At 39.3% G+C, this 23,137-nt stretch overlaps 1 protein-coding gene across 1 annotated transcript in view; it reads left to right on the top strand.

The window, feature by feature from the left end:
- Positions 1-5,521, top strand: part of FAR2 (fatty acyl-CoA reductase 2) — a 150,953-nt gene extending 145,432 nt beyond the window's left edge. The window contains exon 12 of the mRNA XM_065658393.1: positions 152-5,521. Coding sequence (XP_065514465.1) covers positions 152-314 — 163 coding nt within the window. The 3' untranslated portion in view covers positions 315-5,521. The remainder of the gene's footprint in view (positions 1-151) is intronic.
- The last annotated feature ends 17,616 nt before the right edge of the window (positions 5,522-23,137 follow it).

Genomic DNA, 23,137 nt, shown 5'->3' with positions numbered 1-23,137 from the left:
CAGTGTCTTCACCAGAACAGGAAAGGCAAAAAGCCCAAGGACCATTTGTAAATAGGATTTCTTATAAAATTACCTGTAGCAACCAAAGCAAGCTGCTAAGTTTTTTGTGCTTTTTGTCTTCCTCCATAAGATACCTCTTTATCTTTCTCAGGCTGAGGAACATCCGATATGCATTCAACACCACCCTCCTTGTGATCATCTGGCGCATTTTCATTGCAAGGTCACAGATGGCTCGAAACATCTGGTACTTTGTGGTGAGCCTCTGCTACAAGTTCCTTTCCTACTTCAGGGCATCCAGCACCCTCAGGCACTGAAGCCGTCCATCAGCAACCAGCCTCTTCCAGAAGGACCTCCATCTCCTCTAATCAGCAACTATGGGTGTCGGGGTCTGAAAGTAGCAGAAAAATCCATTCCCTCCAACAGCAGCCTGCATTTATTGTGCACTGTTGTATGTTCACATTTTTAATTTTAATTTATGCTTTAATACATGGTGGTCTTTCTTCCATAGGACCAGGCCAATTTTTAAAGCCATAAATGAAGCTTTAGGAACAGGTCAAGCTGGAACCGTTCATCTAGAGTCTGATGTGCAAGAGTAAGGATTAACCAAAGTCATTGTCTTCCCATATACTACCTAGGCTATCTTAATCCTATTTTCTTCCTCAAAAGAGGCAAATTTAAAGCATACAACCTTGGGAGAAAAGGATGCCATCAGAGAAGACCCAGTCCAGGAAATTAGTCTGTAAGAGGTCCTGCTAAAGAGGCTATTGTTTCATTCTCATTCAGTGAAATGGTACCTTATTGAAAAAAAATTATTTCAAATTTTCAGTTTTTCAAAACTTAGAGGAGAAAAGAATCAGTTACACTAGGCCAGTGAACACACTGAACAGTTTTCAGATCTTGTCTTATATTGCTACTGAGGACTGATACTTTCAAGCCATAACTGAAGACATGCATTCAGTTCACGTACCTGTGTTAACTCTACTCATTCATGAGCTGCTTTCTTATGGAGAGATATTTTTTTCTCTCTGTGATTAAGGTTGCAGTCTATTAAAACACCCTGTTCTTGGATTTATCACATTTGCTTGGAAGATTTTTTTGCCTTGAAAATACGCTCTATTTACTCTGAAAATGAGAAGACGACTTCCTAAAAGATTGAAGAATAATTCAGAACCTCTTTATTATTTTTGAGGAATAGGTTTTTTTCCCCCTTGGATTTGTCTGTAGAAAACTTCTCTCCCAGTAGCTCAAAACCAGCCTGATACTGTCTTTCACACTTTCATTACAGCTAAATCACTTTGCAGTTGATCACTTCCACTGGCAAAGAAAGTGTAAAGACATGTATGGAGGAAATTCCACCAGGCCAATTCTGCTGCCTCTCCTGTCAGTAGAAATTTAAAGTCTGAAATTTGGTTTTGTTGAGAATAGGAGAGGTTTCATTGACTTCTGTGTTAAACATACACCATGAAGGTAATGCATTTTGTCCTACGTTGCAGCTTAAAAGGAACCTAAGGATCTCCCTAATGCTCGTGGCTATTGGAGATACTTGTTTCACCTAGTGAAGTATGAATTCCTGTGGGGAGAGAGAAAGAGGGCGCCTTCTTAAGTATGAATTCCTGTGGGAAGAGAGATAGAGAGCGCCTTCTTCAAAGTAGCTGGTGCAACAACAGCCTTAGTGCAACAGCAACAAATTTATCGTGCTATCTGATGTTTCAAAGTCAAACCTAATACTGGAATTTTTTTAATTCAGATAACACTGAAAAAGCACTTTAAGATTATCAGAATTTCAAACAGCTAGTTTTTGAAACAATGCTGCATCCAGTTTCTCTAGTCTTGTGTCATGTTAGCTGTTTGAAAAAGTAGTGCTATGTCACAGTTGCTCTTTTGAGAGCTGAGAATAGCAGAGCATTTACAAAGCCGGCTTTCTTCAAAAATTATCCTTGTTTTTTGGCACTGAAGGCAAGAGCAAGTTAAGATGACAGTATATTTATATCTTAGGCCTCCAAGCTGGTGCAAAAGTCTTTCTAAAGGTGCAAGAAATTAATCTTCCCCCTTATGCCCCAGAGGTCTAGTTTCAGGCAACTGCCAAAGGATGCAGCAGAATGTGACCAGAAACATGATGTCCAAAATGGCAGGGCTCTGGCCTTCCCTAGCAAAGGCCCCTGTGTCTGTCACACATTAGTTCTTATCTATGCGCAGTGAGGTCAAACACCTAGTTTACAAAATGCAAAATTTTTAAGTTCTTGCCTTGAAAACATACTTTCAAAATGAAACCGTGCTGGTTGTTAGCTATGTGTTTTCCAACTCCAGAAAGCTGGCAGTGCACGCTGTGCACTGCACATTAGCAAGGTGTCACTGCCTGGGAAACCAGGAGCTATGGGTTCAGGTGCTGGGTACCAGACATATCACGTGCAAAGCTTCCATATCAGTTTATATGGTGAGGGTTAGCTGCATTGTATTTTGCTAACCTGGCAATGTAGAGACTGTGGCTACTCTGCAGAGTGAGGGAGGTTGCTGTTGGGATTCCTCTAGAAAGTCTTCATTCCCTCAAGTAAATAATCAGGTCATCAGCCAGCTTCCAGTTTTCTCATATGAAAGGCTAAAAAACAAAACTAAATTTCAGATTATTTTGAAATTAACTTCATTTAAAAAGTAAAAAAAAATATTAACTCATATCCTAACATTATTTTTACGTGCCTGCTTGATGTACAAAAAGAAGCCACTTCTAAGAGGATCGTAAGTCTCAGGCCGTGCACATGCTAGACAAAAACTTGAGTCTCACAGAAAAGTCAAATACTGCAGATCCATTACACATAAAACAGCTGACTGATGTAGACCAGACCTACTATGAGTACAGTGTCTCCTGCCTTCCCTTCCCCGAGGCTGGTCATGCCATGCGTTCCTCACATATGCCTGGAGGCATTCACAGTTATTTGCACTGGCTGTATTGTCCCAACAAGGCTGAGATGTATCTTTGCTCACCTGACATTATCCTGACCTGTTTTCTGCACATGCAAAAAGATGTTCTGGGTTTCACTCAGAACAGTGGTGATATCACCTTTTAAAGCTCTTCAGCATCTTGCTGAAGGTAACAGCCACAGCAAAGCTGCTACTCAGCCCTGGAAAACCAGCAGGAGCTGCTTGGGATGTTGCAGAAACTCAGCTGTTGCAGATGGCATCTGCTCTTCTGGAGACCTTTCATAGCCCACACAGCATTGCCAGCAGCTTTGTCCAGAGCTCTGGCCTTGCCTGGAGGGGGATCAAGCTGTTCGTTTTCCTTAACGCAAAGATAACATGCAGTGAAATTTGAATCTTTAATCCATTTTCCCGTGGCTTGATATGCTTTCAAGTGGTTGTCTGAACCACAGAGATATTTCAGAAAAACCTCAATGCAGACACTGACATGTGGCAGTGGCCTTTGGCTGCCAGTCACGACTGTCATCATGAAAAGCTGGACCTGGCATAAGAACTTTTTCTTGCCTCAAGCAGTGACTTATCTTTGATGTTTTATTGTGTGCTCCCCACTGTATTTGTATTTGCTCTGAAGAAACCCAAGCCCTGGGGGAAATATCTAAAAGAAAATAACAAGCGACAGCCGCTTCTTTTCTTCCCTATTCTCTCTCTTGCTCTTTCATCTATAGTCACAAGCTTTTGACAAAAGAAAAGCCAAATATAGTTGTTATTATTAAGTTAAATTGGAGGTCCTGTGGTGACTGTGCGCAAATTAGCGTGAACAACTCACACTCACAACTATAAGGTTGAAGCAGGACTTCGGTTGGTTTTGGGTTTTTTTTTCACCCTACAGGGGTAGCATGGTGAATGCTATGGGGAGAAGAGAGGACTAGGAGTGCACTTGCTGCCTCTGCTCACAGACAGCAGAAGCATTGATAGGCACAGAGCAGCCAGCTCAACCAAGAAAGGGAGGCTCAAAGGACGAGAGAAGTATGAGCTGCCAAACGCAGAGCACTCTGACTCCTAAGGCATGGGAGAAGAGCTCCATCAGCATTTTGTTATCACTTTGGTTTCTTGTAACAAAAAAACTGAACTGAAAGGCTCCTCTGTCCTTTCCCCCAGCTACCAACAAGCAGCATAGAGAACAGTATTGGCAGTCATTCTGCACAGCCACAAAAGAAAATATCTGCCACAAACAATATAAATGAATTATCCTCTATAATTGATTGTACTCTATGAACTTGCAGTGCATCTACCCCATCGCGGTGTCAGGAGCCTGCAGTGCTCTACAGAAATACCATGGACCACTGCTGAACCCAATATACTAACATTTTGTTAATATTATGCATATATACTAGTCTGTAGGCTATAGCTATGAACAGCTGTGCAAAAGCAATGAAACACCGAATATAATTTCACTGTCAAAAAGCAATGGGCATAAGCTTGCAAGTATCTCTTGTATTAAATCGTGATAACAAAAAAAAAAAAATCCCTAAAATTAATCTGAGCTTAAACTGCCTTTTGACTGACAACCAAAGCTGTTTATCTTCAGCACATCTGTTATTAAAAAAAAAAAACCAAAACAACTCATTCCTCCACCCTCTACCCCAATAGCTTCATTGAGAAAACACAATTCTTTCTTGGCAGAGAGAGGGAGTAACAGGCATACTGGTATACTACAGGTTGTTGGCACATTACCCACCTCCTCAAGAGATTTGTTACTTCACATTTTCTAAGAAAACATGGTTATATATGTCTGGGTGTACAGTTACATCTTTCAGCACCAGTCTTCTCATACAACATACAGAGGTGGTAAAAACAGTAGAACTCATATTGAAATGTCAGGCCGTGTTTGTTTGGTATGCATTGTTCCAACGAAAGATGAAGTGATTAAAACCTATCCTAGTTTCCAGTGTAAAGGAAACCTAACCTATAGTACTATTAATCAAATCATCATCATGAATAAGCAACTGGGAAAAGAGGGAGGGGGGCATTCTTTTGTTTGTAAATAAGCTACAGCTTCATGGTCAAAAGCATGCTGTTGCTCTTCCAGCATTGACGTTCTACTGCAGAAAGCAAGAATGAACTTTTACTGCAATTGGACCCGTTATTCTAATGCAGAGTAAACAACATCCTGTACCTTCCCCAGAAGCTAAATGGTAAATAGTCCATTACATGGTGCTAAATATTGGTATGAAGGTGGTACAGACTTACTGAAGACAATTTTTTAAAAAAATAAATAAATAAAAAAGTGTATTTGGGGAATAATTAAAGATGTACTATCCCACTTTTCTCTATTGCTTAAATGTCAACTATGATTTGAGTTGGTTTGTTCAGATTAACATGAAACTGCTTATAAAAGTTTCTTGTTCGTACATAATCTTGGCAGACACCAGTTTATAGTAAAATATGTACTCTCCCACTGTCAAAAGTTTATATGGTTCTATCTGCTATTTCTATTTTCTTGTTAGCTATGAGACAACTTACTGTTATAAATCTTAATTACAAAGTTTCTAATGTTAAGGTGTAATCTTTTGAGCTCTCAAATCAGATAAAATGATAAAGTCACAAATTATGAGAACCTCAGCCATAAAATTGTTAATATGTTTATGTTATTTTAAACATTTAATAAAACAAAATATTTTAAAACTATGGTCGCTTTGCATTGGTTAAGTTGCTAAAGGAGATATAGTTACTTGCTGGCCGTTGCAGTTCAGCATGGGCTGTATCTGCACCACATCTGTACACATCTGCACCACAGCTGCCAGCACAAGGACCTGCTGCACAGGCCAGGAGAGGGAAATCAAGGAAGGGGAATCCCAAATTTTAAAAAGTAATGACGGTGAGACTTTAACCCACATACATAAGACCTGGAAGGGTCCATCTCTGATAAGTGTCTTCCAGGAAGTGATAGGCACAGGTCTTCAGCAGCGAGAAACTTGTAACAACTTGAGCAACATACCATTGGCACCTGAAAATATTACCTCAAATTCTTAGTTTTACAAGGTAAGGACTTAAGTTTATACTTAACACTGTAATGCTCTTTTGGCATAAAGAGCTTTTAAAGTTCACAGAAATATGGTATGCTTTTACCTCAAGACCCTACTATATGGTAAGAAAAGTTTAAGGATGTTATTGCATAGGTGGGGGGGTGAGGAGGAGAGGAGGAATAATCCTGGTTTATATGTGTTTCCAAGAAGTGTATACACTACTACTTCAGGCTGTTGGATAAACTCTTAATCTAGCAATTCTCTGGATTGCCAAGAACATTCTGACTATGACAAATACTTCACTGTACGTCAAATGATTTCTTGAAGGCCATTTGGAAGCAATGGCACAGTAAGATAATGAAATCACCTTGACGAATAGCAGGGCTAACTAGAAAGGTGTTTGTTTGTTTGTTTTCTGTGCAGAAGAGTTCTTAGCTTTTCCTGTTCTGGGGGAAAAAAAAAAAAAAATCCTTCTTGCTGAAATAAAATCTTCACAGTTGGAAACTTCAATAGTCAAAAATCTCCACCTGCCAAAGGAAAGACATTCTCAAGGTCTGAGTTCAGCCACTTGGTCACTGTGTTTGTAAATAAAGAGAATGTCACATCCCTGCTATCAAACCATAAAAAAAAAAAAAAAAAAGTGTTTGTATTATAAGATTAAAGTTTTAGTCTAGTACGTGTTTCCAGCTATTTGCATTGGAAGAGCCTGAAATCAAAACACCTCCATTCCCTTTGCTGCTGCTACAATTCTGTTTTCAAATGCATATGCGCAGCACAGACTGCCATCAGTCCACTCCCATCTCCTCTAGCTGGTCCACTGGATCTGGGCTCATTCCCCAACACTTCATGAAGATTTTCATGATAGGTAGATTATCTGAGCTTCTTCCAGTGCTCAGCAGGAGCACAGCAGGATCAGACGCCCTGAAACTTAATATTGTAAATATACATATGTGTATATTCCTAAATACATAAATGTATAATAATATGTGTATTATACGTATGTCTCAAGACACGACTGATCAAAATATTTGGCATTTATAAACCTATGGATGAACCTAGGAGTGCACATAGACACAGATACACGCAAAATTTTGGAAGGCAGGGAAAGAGGGCAGGTCCAATCTGAGTAGGGTCAAATCCCCATTTAGCTGTGTTTCTGGAAAGGGATAGGAATGAGGTTTTAATATTGATTGCCATTACAATCAAGTGTAAGAGGAGGGTAGCCAAGGTGCAAGTGTGCTGTAAATAGTGGCACACTATGCACTGCCGAGGGATGTAATGGGAAGCTAATTTAACAAAAAACGTAGCCAGAGCTGCCTTAGTTTCAGTGCAAAGGTAAGCCATGTCTTACCTAATTTTTAAAATCATAAGTACTCAGTACTTAGGCTCTTTTTTTCAGACATTATTTTGAATGCTAGAAGTTAAAATGCCTTTCAAAACTGTCGTCTTAAATTCCAAGGAGGCTATAGGGGACCAAGACTTGGAGGTGGTAGATGTGGATAGACTGGTATTTTTCAGTTTCTGTCCAATGCTATTCAAGAAAAAAAGCATTTAATTATCATAAAAATAAAAAAACTACAAATTTGTTAGTTTTCAAAAGCACCACTTATCAAAAAAGCACACTATGAAATAATTTCACCATATATTATTGATAAAAATGTTTTTGTCAAGAATCAGAAATCTTCTTATTAACTCCTTTCCAAAAAACATGTTCGTTGCAGAAAGTTTGTCATCTTAGTTTTATTTTGCCAAACCACAAATATGTTTTCCTTTAAATTTCTCCAATAGGTTTTTTTTTAATTGAAAAACTAAGAATACCTTGATAAAACCAAAACAAGAAACAACAGGAACACCTTTGGAAAAAAAAAAGCATGAAGATTGAGGTGGTATTTAGCGTGTATGACTAATTCTGGATGAGAAGTCTTTCCTCCTGCCATATAAACAATCATGCAAGCAGCCTGTTATTCATCATCAGTTGGCTGATTTCTCCTAAACACTGTGGTAGGAGTGGTCTCATGGAACGTACAGCACGCAAAGTGCTGGCAAACATAGACAGCAACAGTTTTTCAACACCCAGTGCTATAGACATTAAAAAAATTGTGTCTGCATGTGCACATACGTGTGTATATGTGCATATATACATGTGTATATGTGCATATATGTGTGTGTATATATATATATAGATGAATAAAGCATGGGTGCCACAAATTCTGCAGGCCTAATCCACTGCTGCAGGCAAGGGAACTTGACTCACAACAACACTAGAGCCAAATCCACACAATTACTTTTCTCAAAGGCACCTCTTTGCCAAGAAAGCCAGTTTGTCTCTTATTCTGTTGCCCCAACTCCAACAATACTTCTGCCATCCCAACAGCACATTTTCCACATTCTTCGAGAAGTCATGCAGCTCCCAAATGTCCCTTCTCCTTGCAATCTGTTCTCTTTCTCCACCCCACAGACACATCTCAAAATGTTTTGATTACAATTTCTTTATGATAAGAGTATCTTCCATATCAGAAAAGACAAGAAAGAGAGGAGGGTCCAGAGAGGCCCTTGGGTATTTGCAGGCCAAGATTAGAAGGGAACTGTCTCATCATATCTTCACTGTGAGAGGAGAAGAAAGAGGGCTGAGTGTGATGTTTCTCAGTTCCTAAATATCCACCTGATGGTCCATAGCTGTTTAATATAGGTTAAAGCAAAAGCAGGGGTAAGGAGGAAAAGAAAAGGGGAGCTGCCCCAGTTTGCACTGAAGGACTCCAGGTCAAAGGCCTGGCTTTGGCTTATACCTTTGCATCAGCTTCTTGCTACTGCCGCAGCCACCATAACCTTTTTCCAGTCTTGCCTAACAGAATTTAGCATGAAAAACAAAATCTGACCCACACTATTCAGATTAAACAGAAATATCTTTGCAAGTTAATGGCACTCTTAGCAGCATTTGCTATTGACTTGATAATGTTGCTCTTTCATCAGAATGGCATTTTGCCACTCTCACTCTAGGCTTTGTAAGATTTATACTTTGTGTCCTAGTCCAATAAGAAAAGAGAAGGATGTTGAGGGGTTTTGTTTGTTGATTTCTAGGCTTTGTTTGTTTTTATAGAACAAGTAGTGGATAAGCCTTTCAGCCCTACTAATTTTGAAAATGAAGGTCAGAGAATGCACCTCATGATGTTGGTCTTCTGTAAAGCAAGAATAGATAATGATTGGTAATCATCTCCTACTTCCTTGCAATATAGCAAAGAGTTTAATGAGAGAAAAAGTCACCGCATTATCATGAGCCTTTCCTCAATGAAAATGATTTGAAATCCTGATACCCAGGGCATACATCAAAACCATAGTTTTAATTTTGTTAGCAAATCTTTTCTTAAAATATTATTTTCCTTTTTTTATGTAAATGTGATCTTTAGGGAGTAAAAAAAAAAAAATCAATTTTCCATTAAGATGCATCAATGAAATAAAGCCATCAGCAAGAAAGTTCAAATTCATGCTAAAGAACAAAGACTTAAAGGTCAATCTGCAGACTTGAATATTTAAAGCTTTTCTTTTCACATTCTGATGACATAGGATTATCAAGCCAAATAATCAATTAAATAAACTAGGGAAATTGTATTACTATTCATTTCCTGAAAGAAGCAAATCAAGGAGGAGGAAAACCATTTAATAATGTAGGACAACCAATCCTCACCTGCTACACCATAGCTTAGATGACAGAATAAGCACCAGGTCTCAAGGGAAGGGATCCTAGCCAATTGTTCCCATCTCCCTCAACTAAGGACAACCAGAAGTTACTGTTGTTCTTTAAGAACAGAACCCACAGGTCCCACTGAATCAGGATTATTGGACTCTGAAAAGTGCTATGGCACAGTGATAAAATAGATTTCTGGACTCAGGCATTCATGCCATCCTATTGAATGGGACACCAAAGCAGAGGAAGTGATGGCTGCCTGCAGGTCAGTTGAACATCCCATTCAGAGCCACGTGAGGGGCACATGCTCATCCACTGCTCTTGCCAGAAGTAATCAGATTATACAAATTCCCACAGCTTCCTGCACTGCAGTCTCAGAGGTGACTTTTTCCTTTCAGGGAAACAGCACACACTACACTGCTAATGGTGTGAGCTTCACCCAGACACAGATGTAAAGGCCACCTCAAAAGTAGACATCAGGGAAATACATCTTCTATAAAAATGACCCAGAATGAAGATTAGTCAAGACAGCACCAAGGCAATAGCTCTGAAGCTGCCTTTGAAAAGCCACCTAGTCGTGATTACCATAGGCTGCCAAAAGAAAACGCAATATGGGAAAACACACTAAATCACCTTAACACCATTATTCTGCATTCCTACCCACTGGCCTTGTCTATGCCCTGATATGTGTTCAGGTACCACCAAGGAAGAGAGAGTGAAAAAAGAGCATCACAGATGGAAGTCTGCTGACAGGGATTGCAGGCACACAGCTACAAGTGACAGCCTACCTGCACAGAGATCGGTCTGCACATAATTTGATTCAGTGCCAGGGAAGAAAGTGGCTTTTAAAACCACTGCTCAGCAAAATTCATCCTTCCCCAATTTTCCCTCAACAGGGTATGCAGAGAGCTTTGCAGAGAGCTTTCAACAGAAATTCCCACCTCAACTAGTGACCCAACTTCTGTATTCCCAATTCACTTCTCTCTAAAAGTGAGTTGTTTGTCTCATAACCACTCCTGAGAGAAAAACTCTTTGGGAACCGCTGGCTTAGGAAGGTACTTGGGCAAAGCTGCTGTCAAAGTGCAACATAATTAATGGGACTAAATGTATATAAACTGGTTAGAGAAATCAGGGCTGGTGCCAGCAAAAATAGCAAAAAGTTTTGTAGGAAGAGGTTGTGCCTGATTTTAGACCAGCAAATATAATCAGACAACAGGCAAGATTTGAGGCGCACAAGGCAAATGTTTTGCTAGTTGCGATGCTGGTCCTTTGCCCCTGTCATTTGTCATTGTTTCTGACGGTATTTGCTGTACAAAACGCTGAGAAGTCCCCAAGAGAAGGGGTGAGTACCCCAGTGCCTCTGACTCTAGACAAGAAAGTAATAGAAAGCTAATAGCATGGCACAATCTTGCAGAGAAATGAGGGTGGAAGTAAATGTCTCTATGTTATTCTTTCTCATTTCCCTGGGCCTTCAAAAATGAAGACATTTTATAACTTGAGGAACTAAAGAAAAATTTACAACTAGAGATATTAATAGTAAAAACTATAATTTGTAATGACAGAGTAATAAATAAAAGTTTGGCTACTTCGAAGCGTGAATGGCAGTAACTTATTCAATAATGACAATGTTTATGCAACACTGAGTTTGAGTGGATTTTTTTTTTTTGGTCAGTCCTGTTGTCACAAACCATGAGTATTGATCATTTTAGCACATTTTGTTGCTCTCCTCCCAGCAGAGTTTTATGTGACAATTGGTCTGGGAAAAGAGAAATGTCAGTTGCCTGTGGAGGTCTCTGGAAAGTTTGCTACCACTTAACACCTCTGGGGAAACTTTCCTGGTAAATAAAGGCTGCCAGATAGGATAAGCCAAAAAAAATACTAAGAAATATGAAGTCAACAAAGGCAAATTCAGCAGTGAACAGACTAATAAGGTAAACTTGAAAAGGCAATTGAGGCTGAAGCAGCAGTAAGGCAGGAAGCTGATACTCTGCAGATCAGAAGAGCAATTTACACTAAAGCAAGGCCAAACAAGATAAGTTAGAAAGTAGAAGAGAGAAATAAACTAATTTTTCACCTCACTCTAGTGAAAGAAATCAGTTATACACAACTGTATTACTTATGACTTACAGATCAATTTATTATTGAACTAAAGTAAAACAGATTGACTTCACATGCCAGTTTGTAAGCCCAGCCGGAAAAGTGATCTTTTATTAGCTGTGACACTTATGAGCAAGGTGAGACAAACAAAACCTTTAAAGTTCTGGGTTTTGTAAGATAAGTAATGACTAATATGGGAAGCCACCCATAGTGCACCTCCATATACACAGTTTATCTGCCCCATAGTCACACTGCTGATGCTTCACATGAGACACCCTGAGTCTAGAAGCCAGGTTTAGCACAGCTCTGCTCCCAGGCACAGATTAACTAAGGAATCGCAGTCCCCATGGGAGACAAGACCACTCTGCTGTGTGATTCTGGCAATACCACCTAATGTTAAAAGAGCCCTCAGCCTGGTTGGCAGTAAATCCCAGCCTTGGCTTGGCAGTAAATCCCAGCCTTGGCTTGGCAGAGCACTAACCCAAGTATAATGCTTTCAGATCAAAGCCAACTCATTTATAAGCAAGTCAGAGCACAGGACAATTTGTATTTTTGTGCATTGTCATGACCCAGACACATCTGAACAACTCCCCCAAGAACTATGAGGGAACTTGGGCAGGTTCCGTCATCCAAACTGACTGAATCAAGAGAGGGAACTAGAAAACATGTGTTTCTCCTTTGGGTCCAGAACCTTTATATCCTTCAGTGCCACAGAGAGGGACAAGAAGCAGCAGCATCCTCCAAAACCCTCGCTCTACTCTTGGAGCCTGTCCCTCCAGCCCTTACCTTCTTTGATTTCTTAGAGTCTTAGAAACCCAGCTGTCTGCCTCAGTAGATGAAGTGAGGAACATCCAGAGAGCTGTGCAGGATATGTAACCGTCTTCATCTGTGACACTACTCCACATCACCTAACTGTAATCTGGGAAGCAGCCAGGGTTGCACTTCTCTGCTGGTACAAAACCACTCAAAGTTACTCATCACATTGCAAGAGTAACTTTCCGTAGATATGGCTGTATCCTCTGAGAGGGAGCTCCTTAGAGAAACCTCACAAGCCAATTTTGAAACCTAGTGACATTCACTAGCAAGGCAGCAGCTCCAAAGAAAATTACATCTATTTGTATTTAGTCCGACAAGTCGGTCAAATAGTTGCTTCTGGGCAGTCTGAGCCACACATTCCGAGTACGCTGTCTTGAAAAATATGTTGTAAACTTGCATTGGGTTTGTATTTTTCGAGGTTTTGATTTGTATTTTTAATTACATTACCATGGAAAAAGACAACAGAGGCTTAAAGTTTCTCCTCTGCTGTGAGGGACAAGCTTGTCTTGTGTTTTGTAAATCCAGACAGATTTTTATATGGTGAGAATTAACAAACTCTGCTGCAACTGAGTTCTGTGATATAACCTGATCCATGGTGCAACAACAGTTGCAAAAGGATTTAGTTAATGTTCAGTTTATCTGCCACCCCACTTATCTTCATAATAAAGCTAATGGGGTGACAATATGTTAAGATAAAAGCTAAGCACAACAGTTAGCTTCAGTTCAGTCCAAGTTACCCTGAATCACCAAACAGTCTAATCACCTTTCCAGGGTTATTTTCTCTCCTTCCACCATACTCACTTTCCAGCATGGTCAAATACTCTTCCTCCCCTGTGAGCCACTGCAAGGCCTCCTTACATCAGCTCCCCTCCAGGAGCTGTGCAGCTTTTTATTTCCACCTCAGCACTGAGCCTGAGCATCTCTGTATCAAATTATCTTCCAGGTCTTCAGGGCGTTCTTCCCCATTCATCAAGGTCATTTCAAATTCTAATCATATCCTCTGATGTTTCAGCTCTTGCTGCCAGCCTGATGTCATCTACAAGGATGAAAAGCACACACTGTACTCCAACATTTAGATCATCAATTAAACTCCTAGGCAGTGTCAAACCCTCTAATTTCCCAACCCCGCTCCTTTTCTCCCTTATTCTCCCCCTTTAACCCTCATGTCCTTCATGGCGAAGCTTGTTCTCAGCTGCTACTGATAGCCAACGCTATGCACCAAGCACAAACTCTTGCTCTCTTCTGTAGGAGATGACGGCCGCCTGCAAAGCTGCTCATCAGTGCAAACAGCCCCACTACTTCACTGCAGACACATCCCTCCCCAGCCAGCCCAGCTACATATGCACCACCCCACCTTGCCTTCTTCCTTAGCCCTCCTGCCACCGCTCACCCCACAGGCATCCAACCTCTTCCCAAAGTAACACCAGCCTCGGGCAGGGGTAGCTTAAAGCTGCCCTCACATGACTAGACGCTGCTTTGTGAACTTCTGGTGTGTCCCTGAGCAGCTGCCCTTCCCCACGAGATGAAAGTCTCCCAAAAGGCAGTCACACAGGTGGTATTTGGCTGTCTAAAACAGGAGAAACAAAGCATGGCTGAAATATAGCTACTACTTAAAAATAAATAATAAATAATAAATACGAAAGGTAGGGAAGCCTTCCTAATTTTTAACTTAACAACGGGAATGGAGAGGAGGAGAAAACATGGGAGCAAAGTAGCAGTATGAGAAGTTAGGTCTCTTTCTGGGGAAATATAGTGGGATGCAGTGGAGAACTGTGAGTGTGTCAAGAATCATGGCCATGGGATGGGAACGACACTGAAACCAGGAGATGAAACATTCAGCTTTGGCTCCTCCACTGTGGAGCTATCTGAGTCTATGATTCAGCTGCTGGTGAGGATGGAGATGAGCAGCTGCAGCAGTGGTAGTGCACATTATGGGGAGGAGTTGAGGAGATGTGGGGTAACTTTTTTCTCTTGAGAGAATGGGCAGGTTGAGGAAGCCCTACCAGTCCCATCTCAAACCACAAGCATAAAGAGATGTACAGACGGACACACATTGACTGCCAGGTTCAGGTCTATTAAACACCCTTTGCAACAAGGGAGGATGGTGGCTCAGCCCAAGATGCTGAGCCAGCTCACTACATGTGCATACAGCAAAGCCAATACACAAAAGAAAAGGTAAAAGACAACTATCCAAGCTACAACAAGCTTGGTTCTAGATTGGTAGCCTAATACTACAACAAATATGAAACAATAAATAGCTAGTGGAAGTTCAGGTCCACCAGCTAAAGCAGGGAGGTCAAACTCATTTTCACTGGGGGCCACATCAGCCTCACGGTTGCCTTCAAAGGGCCGAATGTAACTACTCCTACATTTATACAGTCCTAAAACTAGATTCGTCCCTTTGAAAGCAACTGAGGGGCTGATGAGGCCCCTGGTGAAAACGAGTTTGACACCCATGACCTAAATGAAAAGAACTGTGGAATTATCAGCCAAACATTTAACAGGTGCTATATCATTAGGTGAAATAACTCCAGTTGCTTTGTCCAAACTTAGTACAGCTTATCATTGTTTTGTTTTAATTTATTCCAGTAACAACTTCAGCAGAAGCAACATCTTATTTATTTTTTGTTGTTACTATGGTATATTCCATTACTACGTTTAAGTTATGAATACGACTTCTCAAGCCCAGTAGTAATAGCCCAAAATAGACCCTGCTAGGTCTGCAAGCAATCAGATGGTCTGTAAATCAGCATGCAAGAGGATGGAAAAATGCTGAAGATCAGGATGGAAGGAGCTGATGTTTAAAACCCAAACCATAGGAAAGGGAATTCTCGAAGTTCTATAAGTTAAGATTTATTTAGGAAAAAAAGTGAAAGTGAGAGATAACAAGATGAAACTAAGAAAGTGATGGTATTTTCCCGATTCATGACCAAGAAATCCTTCCATTAACAAGATTCCGAAAATCTTTAATGAGTAGTAGCAAAAGGAAGGAGAAAGTTGGGAGAATGTAAGCTAAGACTTTTGATAAAAGACAATATCAGTTGTAGGATAATAAAAGCAATAGCTGCATTAATGTTATTTAATTTTTAACCTTTGGCATTAAGGGGAGTCTAATATTTCTAGAAAGATTTTTTTTAAAAAATTTATTTTCTGTGCTTCATTTGTATGAGCACTGACTCAAAGAACATCAAAGAAAGCAAAGGAATTAACTAGATCTAACGATCATTAAATTAAAACTATTTTCTATTAGTATTTCTTCTAATCAAGATATTTTTTAGCCTTAGAAAGCAGTATAAAATCAACAATGAGCAATACAAAGTAGGAAATATGTTTTGGTATGTAAAGCAAGAATTCTCTGCTGATAAGTTGTTTGTCAGGATTTGTAAATTGGCATTTTATTTGGAAGTGCTATATTCCATGATACATATGAAACTGAAGCATTGGAAAGTTTTCTAAATTAGACACATATGATTTTTACTTACTTCTCAGCAACAAAAATGGGCATGAACCCTCTGACTCTATGCACAGCAGCAGTCTTCCATGATCAAGTAAAGAACCAAAATAGTTATACAAAAAAAAAAAAGCAGGAACATAAGTTAAAGGTTAAGATACTCACTACCCACACCATTTTACACCAGCTACACTTAAAATATCAGAGCAAGTTTTAGATCTCATGGTAAATTCAGAGAGAAGCAGAAATAGCATTCTCATGGGAAGGCGGATCAGATTGTCCTTACCAGGCTCTGAGACATACAAATATTGCAAGATCCAGTCATTGCTATCACTAGCAAAACATGACTGAACGATATTTTTTTCAGCACATTGGCAGTGCATATATAAGTGTCACTCTTACAAGATGGAATTTGCAAAGTTTTACAGGCTACTAGGTCTAGGACAATCTCCAAACCCAAGACAGCGTGGCACCACACACTCGGTACTGATGGAGGATGCTACAACAAAATGTTAACTTTCCTGCCAGGCAAGCCCTGACTGGGGGCATGAAATTTGCCCTGGCTGAATGGCATCACTCTGGGGAACCAGGCATTAAATCTCATGTTGTACAGGCATTTTGTCACTGTCAGAATCACATCTTTCAACTGTACTGTTAAGTTATGTATTTTCGTGAATGTCTGCATATATGTCCCTATAAAATTAAACAATTAATTACAAATTTATCCCTAGATAAAAGTGGAATTCACTTCAGCACACTGATTTTGGCAACTCAAACCTTTTCAAGTTTTTTATATGGTACGACTGCAAGATCTTTGTATGTTAATTACTTTCTATAATGTAATGTAGCCTGCAGCATTCCAAATTTAAAAAATCACATTTCTCTGTCAGAAATTGCTCATTCTAACCCCACACTTCTCTGGTAAAACTTACAGAAACTATAAGACTACTCTTAGTTCAGTCGCTACTTTAAAAACATCATCAAAGTCATATAACTTGGATCCATTTTTTATACACAGAATTTTCTATATAACGGATCATTATATTCCACTTTCTTGCTGCCTTAAGTGTCCACATACGCATAGCTGCACTACTATTTTTTCACTAATTTATTTAATGTGCCTAGTACTGTAAAATTACATGTAATCTATCTCAAATATAAGAAGAATCATTTCCCTCACAGAGAACAAAAATTCATTTAGTTACAACACAAAGAGTATTTACCTGTTCCTCCTTGCAAAGAGAATTGATTAAATGATTTATCCATGAGGTCCACAATTTCTCATTCGGCTAAACAAGAGGGAACAATCCTTAAAGCCCTGGCCCTAGCAAAACTGGACACAAATATTCCGTACCTGGGCACCAATTCTACTCCTTCACTGACACAAATTCAGAACCGTAGATGTTGGAGGAACAAGTTCTAGCAGTGGGGGAAAGAAAAGGCAACACAAAAGTATTCCAAAGAACTAAGTTTTAAACAATATTACTTAGAAATATTAATTATTGACTAGAAAAGTCAAAATAATGCAATAAAAAGATTGCATAAAAATATAGAAATAATGTTGTAAAGAAACCAGGAAAAAAAAAAAACAACAGTCTGAACACAGAAATTATTTTAAGATAGTAATAAACAGCAGTGGGTGGCCAGCCAGCTGGGATTAAACCTTGCCCATATATCAGTGAAGGTGCAAGGAAAACAGAGTCTTTGGATACCTAGAAGTGGAAGCCTCCATAAGAACCCAAGTTCACTGTGAGCAGATGACTGCTCCTGGGCAAAGTTCATCTCTTATTCTCTAATCAGTAATAAAAAGATGAGTTATTCGGAATAGAATTATGGCAAATTTTGTAAGTGGATGTACATAATTTATGATTCTCCCCAAGGCAGATAATTTGCAATGTTTTAATTGTTCGTAGAACATGCTGTCATTTGTTTCTCTGCTGCTTCCACTCCACGCCTAAGGGACTGATAAAGCACATTAGAAGCAACTGATGGAGTTCAGCAATGCTGAGGACCACCCAATGTCATTATTTATTTTGAAGACTGAATTAATCCCAAAGAAAGATGCTGTAATGACATTTCAAGAATTAACTCACTTCACACAACCTCTTGTCAACTGATCTCAATGAGGGACTGGGTGGGATAGGATTTCACTCCTAAAGAAAGGCTGTGTCATTATGCCACCAGCAGGGATTCACAGGAAAAGCAAGGAAGAATGGAGGTATTGTTCAAAACACGGTCGTTCAGTGCTTTGGATACCTCAGAGTGAGGAGACTGTGGTGGTACCTCTTCACTCTTTTCAGTAACTGCTTAATGGGTTTCCTACAGAGTTTAGGCATTTTCCAGCTGAGGCATTTGCTGAGCAGGGAAGTCAGATTGGCAGTTGCATGTCTAAATCTCAGCCTCCCTAAAAATCACCCACTTCAAGGTCTGTAGTGACCTGCCAAGACGTCAGGCTTGAATGGAAGCAGCGGAACTGCAATGCATGAATTTCCATGGGTCCTCTTCAAGCATCTATGCCATAGAACCTATATAAACCTTATTTCTGATCACAGCAACAACTTGCGTGGAGCGAAAAACCTCCACAACAATCTTTTCTGGTTGCGCTGACATACGTGACAGTGTTGCTACTGCTGTCATTTTCTGCTGCTAGTGGTTCAGCTAAGGGTCTAGGTTTTCTGTGTGGAGTTCTCAGCAGCTTTTGTCTTGAAGATGATCTTGGTAACTGGCTTCCTCCACCAGACAGTAAATGCTGGTCAGCCAGCCAGTTGTCCTGAACAAGTAGCTACGTTCCCCAGATGGGCTTGTGCCGTTGCTGTGTAGCAGAGACAGGACACCTGCATCTTCTTCTCCTCCTCCAGAAATGCTTATCATGATGAATGGGAGGTGATAGAGGGGAGTGAGAACACCCTCCACGCTCTGCTCTGTTCCATTTATCTGAATGACACTCAACTTGCCCAGGGAAGTGGAAAGGGGTCAGTCTAGTTTATAACTGGCAGGGAAAAGCCTTGGAAGAAAACGGGACCAGATTGTGAACATGACCCTACACTGAGAAAATTGATTGAGAAGGCCACAGTTCAGCATGCTGAACCTAGACTGCACAGTTTAACTGTCCAGAAAATCAACTAGAATATTATGATAATTAATCTAAGAAATCCCTCACTAAAGAGAACTTCCTACCTGCCAGGACACCATGGCTTTTCTCAGCTTCTTGTTTACCAGAGAAATAAGAACAATAGATGTTTATCTTGTCCATCCTCTGTAAGATCTGAACAGATCATATGCCTTAAGGAGGAATCCCACAAGTCTTAAGATCCACCCCAGTTCTCCTGCCTCCAGCACCCAGCCATTTAATGGTGTTGAGAAAGAAATCCACCTGCTTTGACATGATGATGTTCTTCCCCAGTCCCCACCATACTGTATTGTCCACAAAGCAGCTACAAGAAAGAACTTGTTGGAACCATTCAGGTTTGCAGAGAAGATCAATATGTTGTAGATAAATAGATAAGAGTGCGTACATCTCATCACTACATCAAAACCTGCCATTCCCTTTAGTAGAAGATTTAAGTCTCTGGCACTATCTTATGTAAAGAAATATATACGCATTGTAAAAAGCCATGATGCTGCTTCTAGAAAAACAAAACAGAAACAAACAAACAAAAAACCCCTTTTAAAACTGTGCGCATTTGTTCAATTCAGGTCCTTAAAATGCCTTCTTTTACATTTGAAGTGTTTTGGTAAAGAGCGCCATCTGTGTGCTTTCATGCAAATGATGGATTGCAAAGAGAAAAGGAACAAATTTACCTACAGATAAGGTAACAAGAAAACAGAGAACAGGACTGGATGCATCAGAGGTCTGCATGAAGAAACAGGAGAACTGTGAAATTAAAGAATTTTGCCTATGACTTATGAGAAGCGAGACAAAATAATGAGAGAAAAGATCCCAGACAACGTCCACTGCCACTGGGCACAAAAGGCAAGTCCCTTCTGCTCAAGAAGAACCCAAGAGAGATTATGAGAACTTGATAAGCACCGTCCCTTTACCTCCATTATGTACACAAGTGTTCGGGGTCAGGCCACACTTGCACACGTATATTTTGGTGTTTGTGAGTACACGTGTGTTAGAGTGCAAGTGAATTAAATCCATGCAAGAATTAACATGAATGGGTAAAAAGCAAATTGCTTACAGAGTGTATTTGTCCTTGCAGATCATATAAAAAATAAACTGAGAAAAATATCTGGAGGAGGAAAAATTGCCACTGAAAATATTTTGTATTATTTTTTAAAAGGTCAATATAAAACAGATATAAGGAAAACATTTTATACGTGCTGTTATAAATGCTCTGTAGAGTGACTCTAAATATAATAACATGGTGTAAAATGCCCGAGGAATATATTATAAATGCTGTAATTTGAATACTTGGCTGTATGATAATGAATATACAAATAAGGATATGGGAAAATAGAGCTGGTGTAGCACACACAAGTATTTTCATACAGAGAAATAATAACACAAGAAATATTGTAAGGAAATATTTAAAATGCAAACATATCTAAAGAAAATGATCCAATACACATTATTTCATTTCCATCTTTCTATAATGATTACTAAACCACTAGAGCACGGAAAGATTTTATAACTTCTTGTGAAGTCTCAGAAGTTGGCTACTAGATGCTGTATTTGCTACACAGACAGTTGTATGTTCTCTTTAAGTTTTGTACTGTAAAATTACCTGGATTTTTTTTTTTTTGGTCACTATCCAAGGCATATGGAATTAGTTTCATTTCCCTCACCACGAGATTGTAGTATTTGTCTCTCTTAAGCCTACACTAAAACTGTTATATAGCTTCTGGGTGATATTTGGAAACATGCCTGAAGCAATGGAAAGAGGAAGACCAATAAAATATGGACAGTGTATTTCCAGAAATTAGATATTTGCAGTCTAAGTGAACTGACAGTAAGACCCCAAAGCAAGTAAATCCTTGGAGAACAGGCAGTGGGAAGATGAGCAGTCTCTTAAATGACACTAAGTGCACAAGTACACACTATCTCAAACTAGAAGAAGGACAAAAGGTGAAGAGAATAAATCTGACAAGCCACAAATTTCCCCATTGGTCTGAAATCATGAACATGAACTACACAGGAGGTGACAAGTAGGTCAGATTACATAAGATAAATGTTAGGAAAAAAAAAAAAAAGGCAACTGCAAGACTGGCCAAGCAACAAAAGGTAATGCAACAAGAAAGTAAAATAGTGTTAAAGTATTCTATAATATTACTGACTGGAAGACAAAGACTATACGAAGAGCTGAGTCTCTGTTCAGTGAGATGGAGAAAAGCATCAAAGGAAGAAATCAACACCTGTGTCTCTGCTAGAAAGAACTGCAGAAATTAATAATTAACATAATTAATATCAGCAACAAAATGATAAGAGCTCAGGTTAGAGCAGATAGAGGTTACAAAGTACTTGGGTTAGATTTTTTTAATGTCACCTGTAGGCTTGAGCAAGCTGAGGTATGCTGGTAGATGTCATGGAGATCTCAGGAAAGATGGACAAGATTGCAAAAACTAGACTGAGGGAAATACGAAAGGAAAAAGAAGAACCTGTGAACTATTTTTAGTGAGTCTGACTTTAATATAAGAGCAATATGGAAACAAGACTTAGCAGTCACATAGAAGTTAAAAAGAATAGACAATATAGATTTCCAAAGCCAAATTATGTCATCTCAAATTTTCTCTTACAATAGAGTGAGAGGCGTTGTTTAAAACAGAGGACTCAAAGATGGCATACAGTCTATGCTTTTAAAGTTTTTAGATACTATCTCACATGATTATTCTCATGAATAAGTTGAAGTAAGAATACCATAAAAGGAATGAAAATCCTGTCAGAAAATCACAATAGTTATTTGCAATTCAATTATAAGCTGGGAAATTATATTATGTCTTAACGTCAGACCAGAATTATTTGATAGATTCATTAATGATTTGAATGATGGGATATAGAGTATGTTCTTTTAAACCGCAGACAACCACAAGGTGGGAAAGCTGCAAGCACTGCGGAGGGCAGGGGTAGAACTCAGAATACCCCTATTAAATTGGAACGTGAGAGTCCTACTTAAGTGAGTGAAAATTATGTGATTCAAATTACAAATAATTCCATGGATACCTAATATGGACTCCCTAGACTAATTCCAGAGATAGTTTTGAAATATTTTTATATAAAAGAACATTGTTAATTTTCCAAACTCAGTAATTCAAAATTATAAAATGCCATATCAAAGCTTTCTATCCAATTGATGTATTATGACAGGCTCTTTAATTACTTGCATACTATTTTGCATGAAAAAACACTGGTTTCTTCAGTGAACTTGATGGGTGAACAAGAAAACTCAAGATCTTTTTTTTTATTTCTGTCACCTATGTGTGGTCTTACAAGCTATCATGCCACACAGTTCAAACTCTGCTAAACCAACAAAATAATTCATTTCTTTATTCCCTTTTCTATGACATTCACTACTGCAATATCTATAGGCTAGATTCATTTAGACACTGGGAATATTAATCATTTCACCAATTTCAGACACGTTCAAACTACTTAATCTAAGCTTCCTTTTTTCCCTGCAAGGAAGAGCAGACCTTTCTAGAATGAGATTTATTTGAGCTGCTATAGGGGTCCATATTAGGATGCTGCATAAAGGTCTACTAACAATCAATAGTATCCAACACAACAATCTCACTAACATCTCTCTCATAGACCATTAAGTCCAGGGAAAATAATCCACTTTCATTGCAAAGCAGTATCTGCAACCTTGAATGGGATACCGAGATACCCCAAGGCACACAGGGAATTTAACCATCACAGAATGGAACTTGGAAAAGCTGGAACAATGAGCAGCACCCAAGACCACCATAAAACGAATCACATCCTTCACAAATCAAACTTAATCCTGACAAATAAAGGAAAGTGCCCTAAAAAAGAAAAGTCAGGCTCCCTCCACAATCCTTTATTCACAAATACGATGAGCCACCAGGACCCAGATACAGACCAGTATCCCAGAGGTCTTTTTGAAGTTTGTTTCAGAACACCTTAGAAATTTCTTACCTCTGAGAGTAGGCATGTCCCCAGCATGTGTTCTGTTACCCATATACTTCATG

Source organism: Caloenas nicobarica, chromosome 1 (genome assembly GCF_036013445.1).
Source record: "Caloenas nicobarica isolate bCalNic1 chromosome 1, bCalNic1.hap1, whole genome shotgun sequence".
Classification (NCBI taxonomy): Eukaryota; Metazoa; Chordata; class Aves; order Columbiformes; family Columbidae; genus Caloenas; species Caloenas nicobarica.
This window is presented reverse-complemented; position numbering and strand designations above follow the sequence as displayed.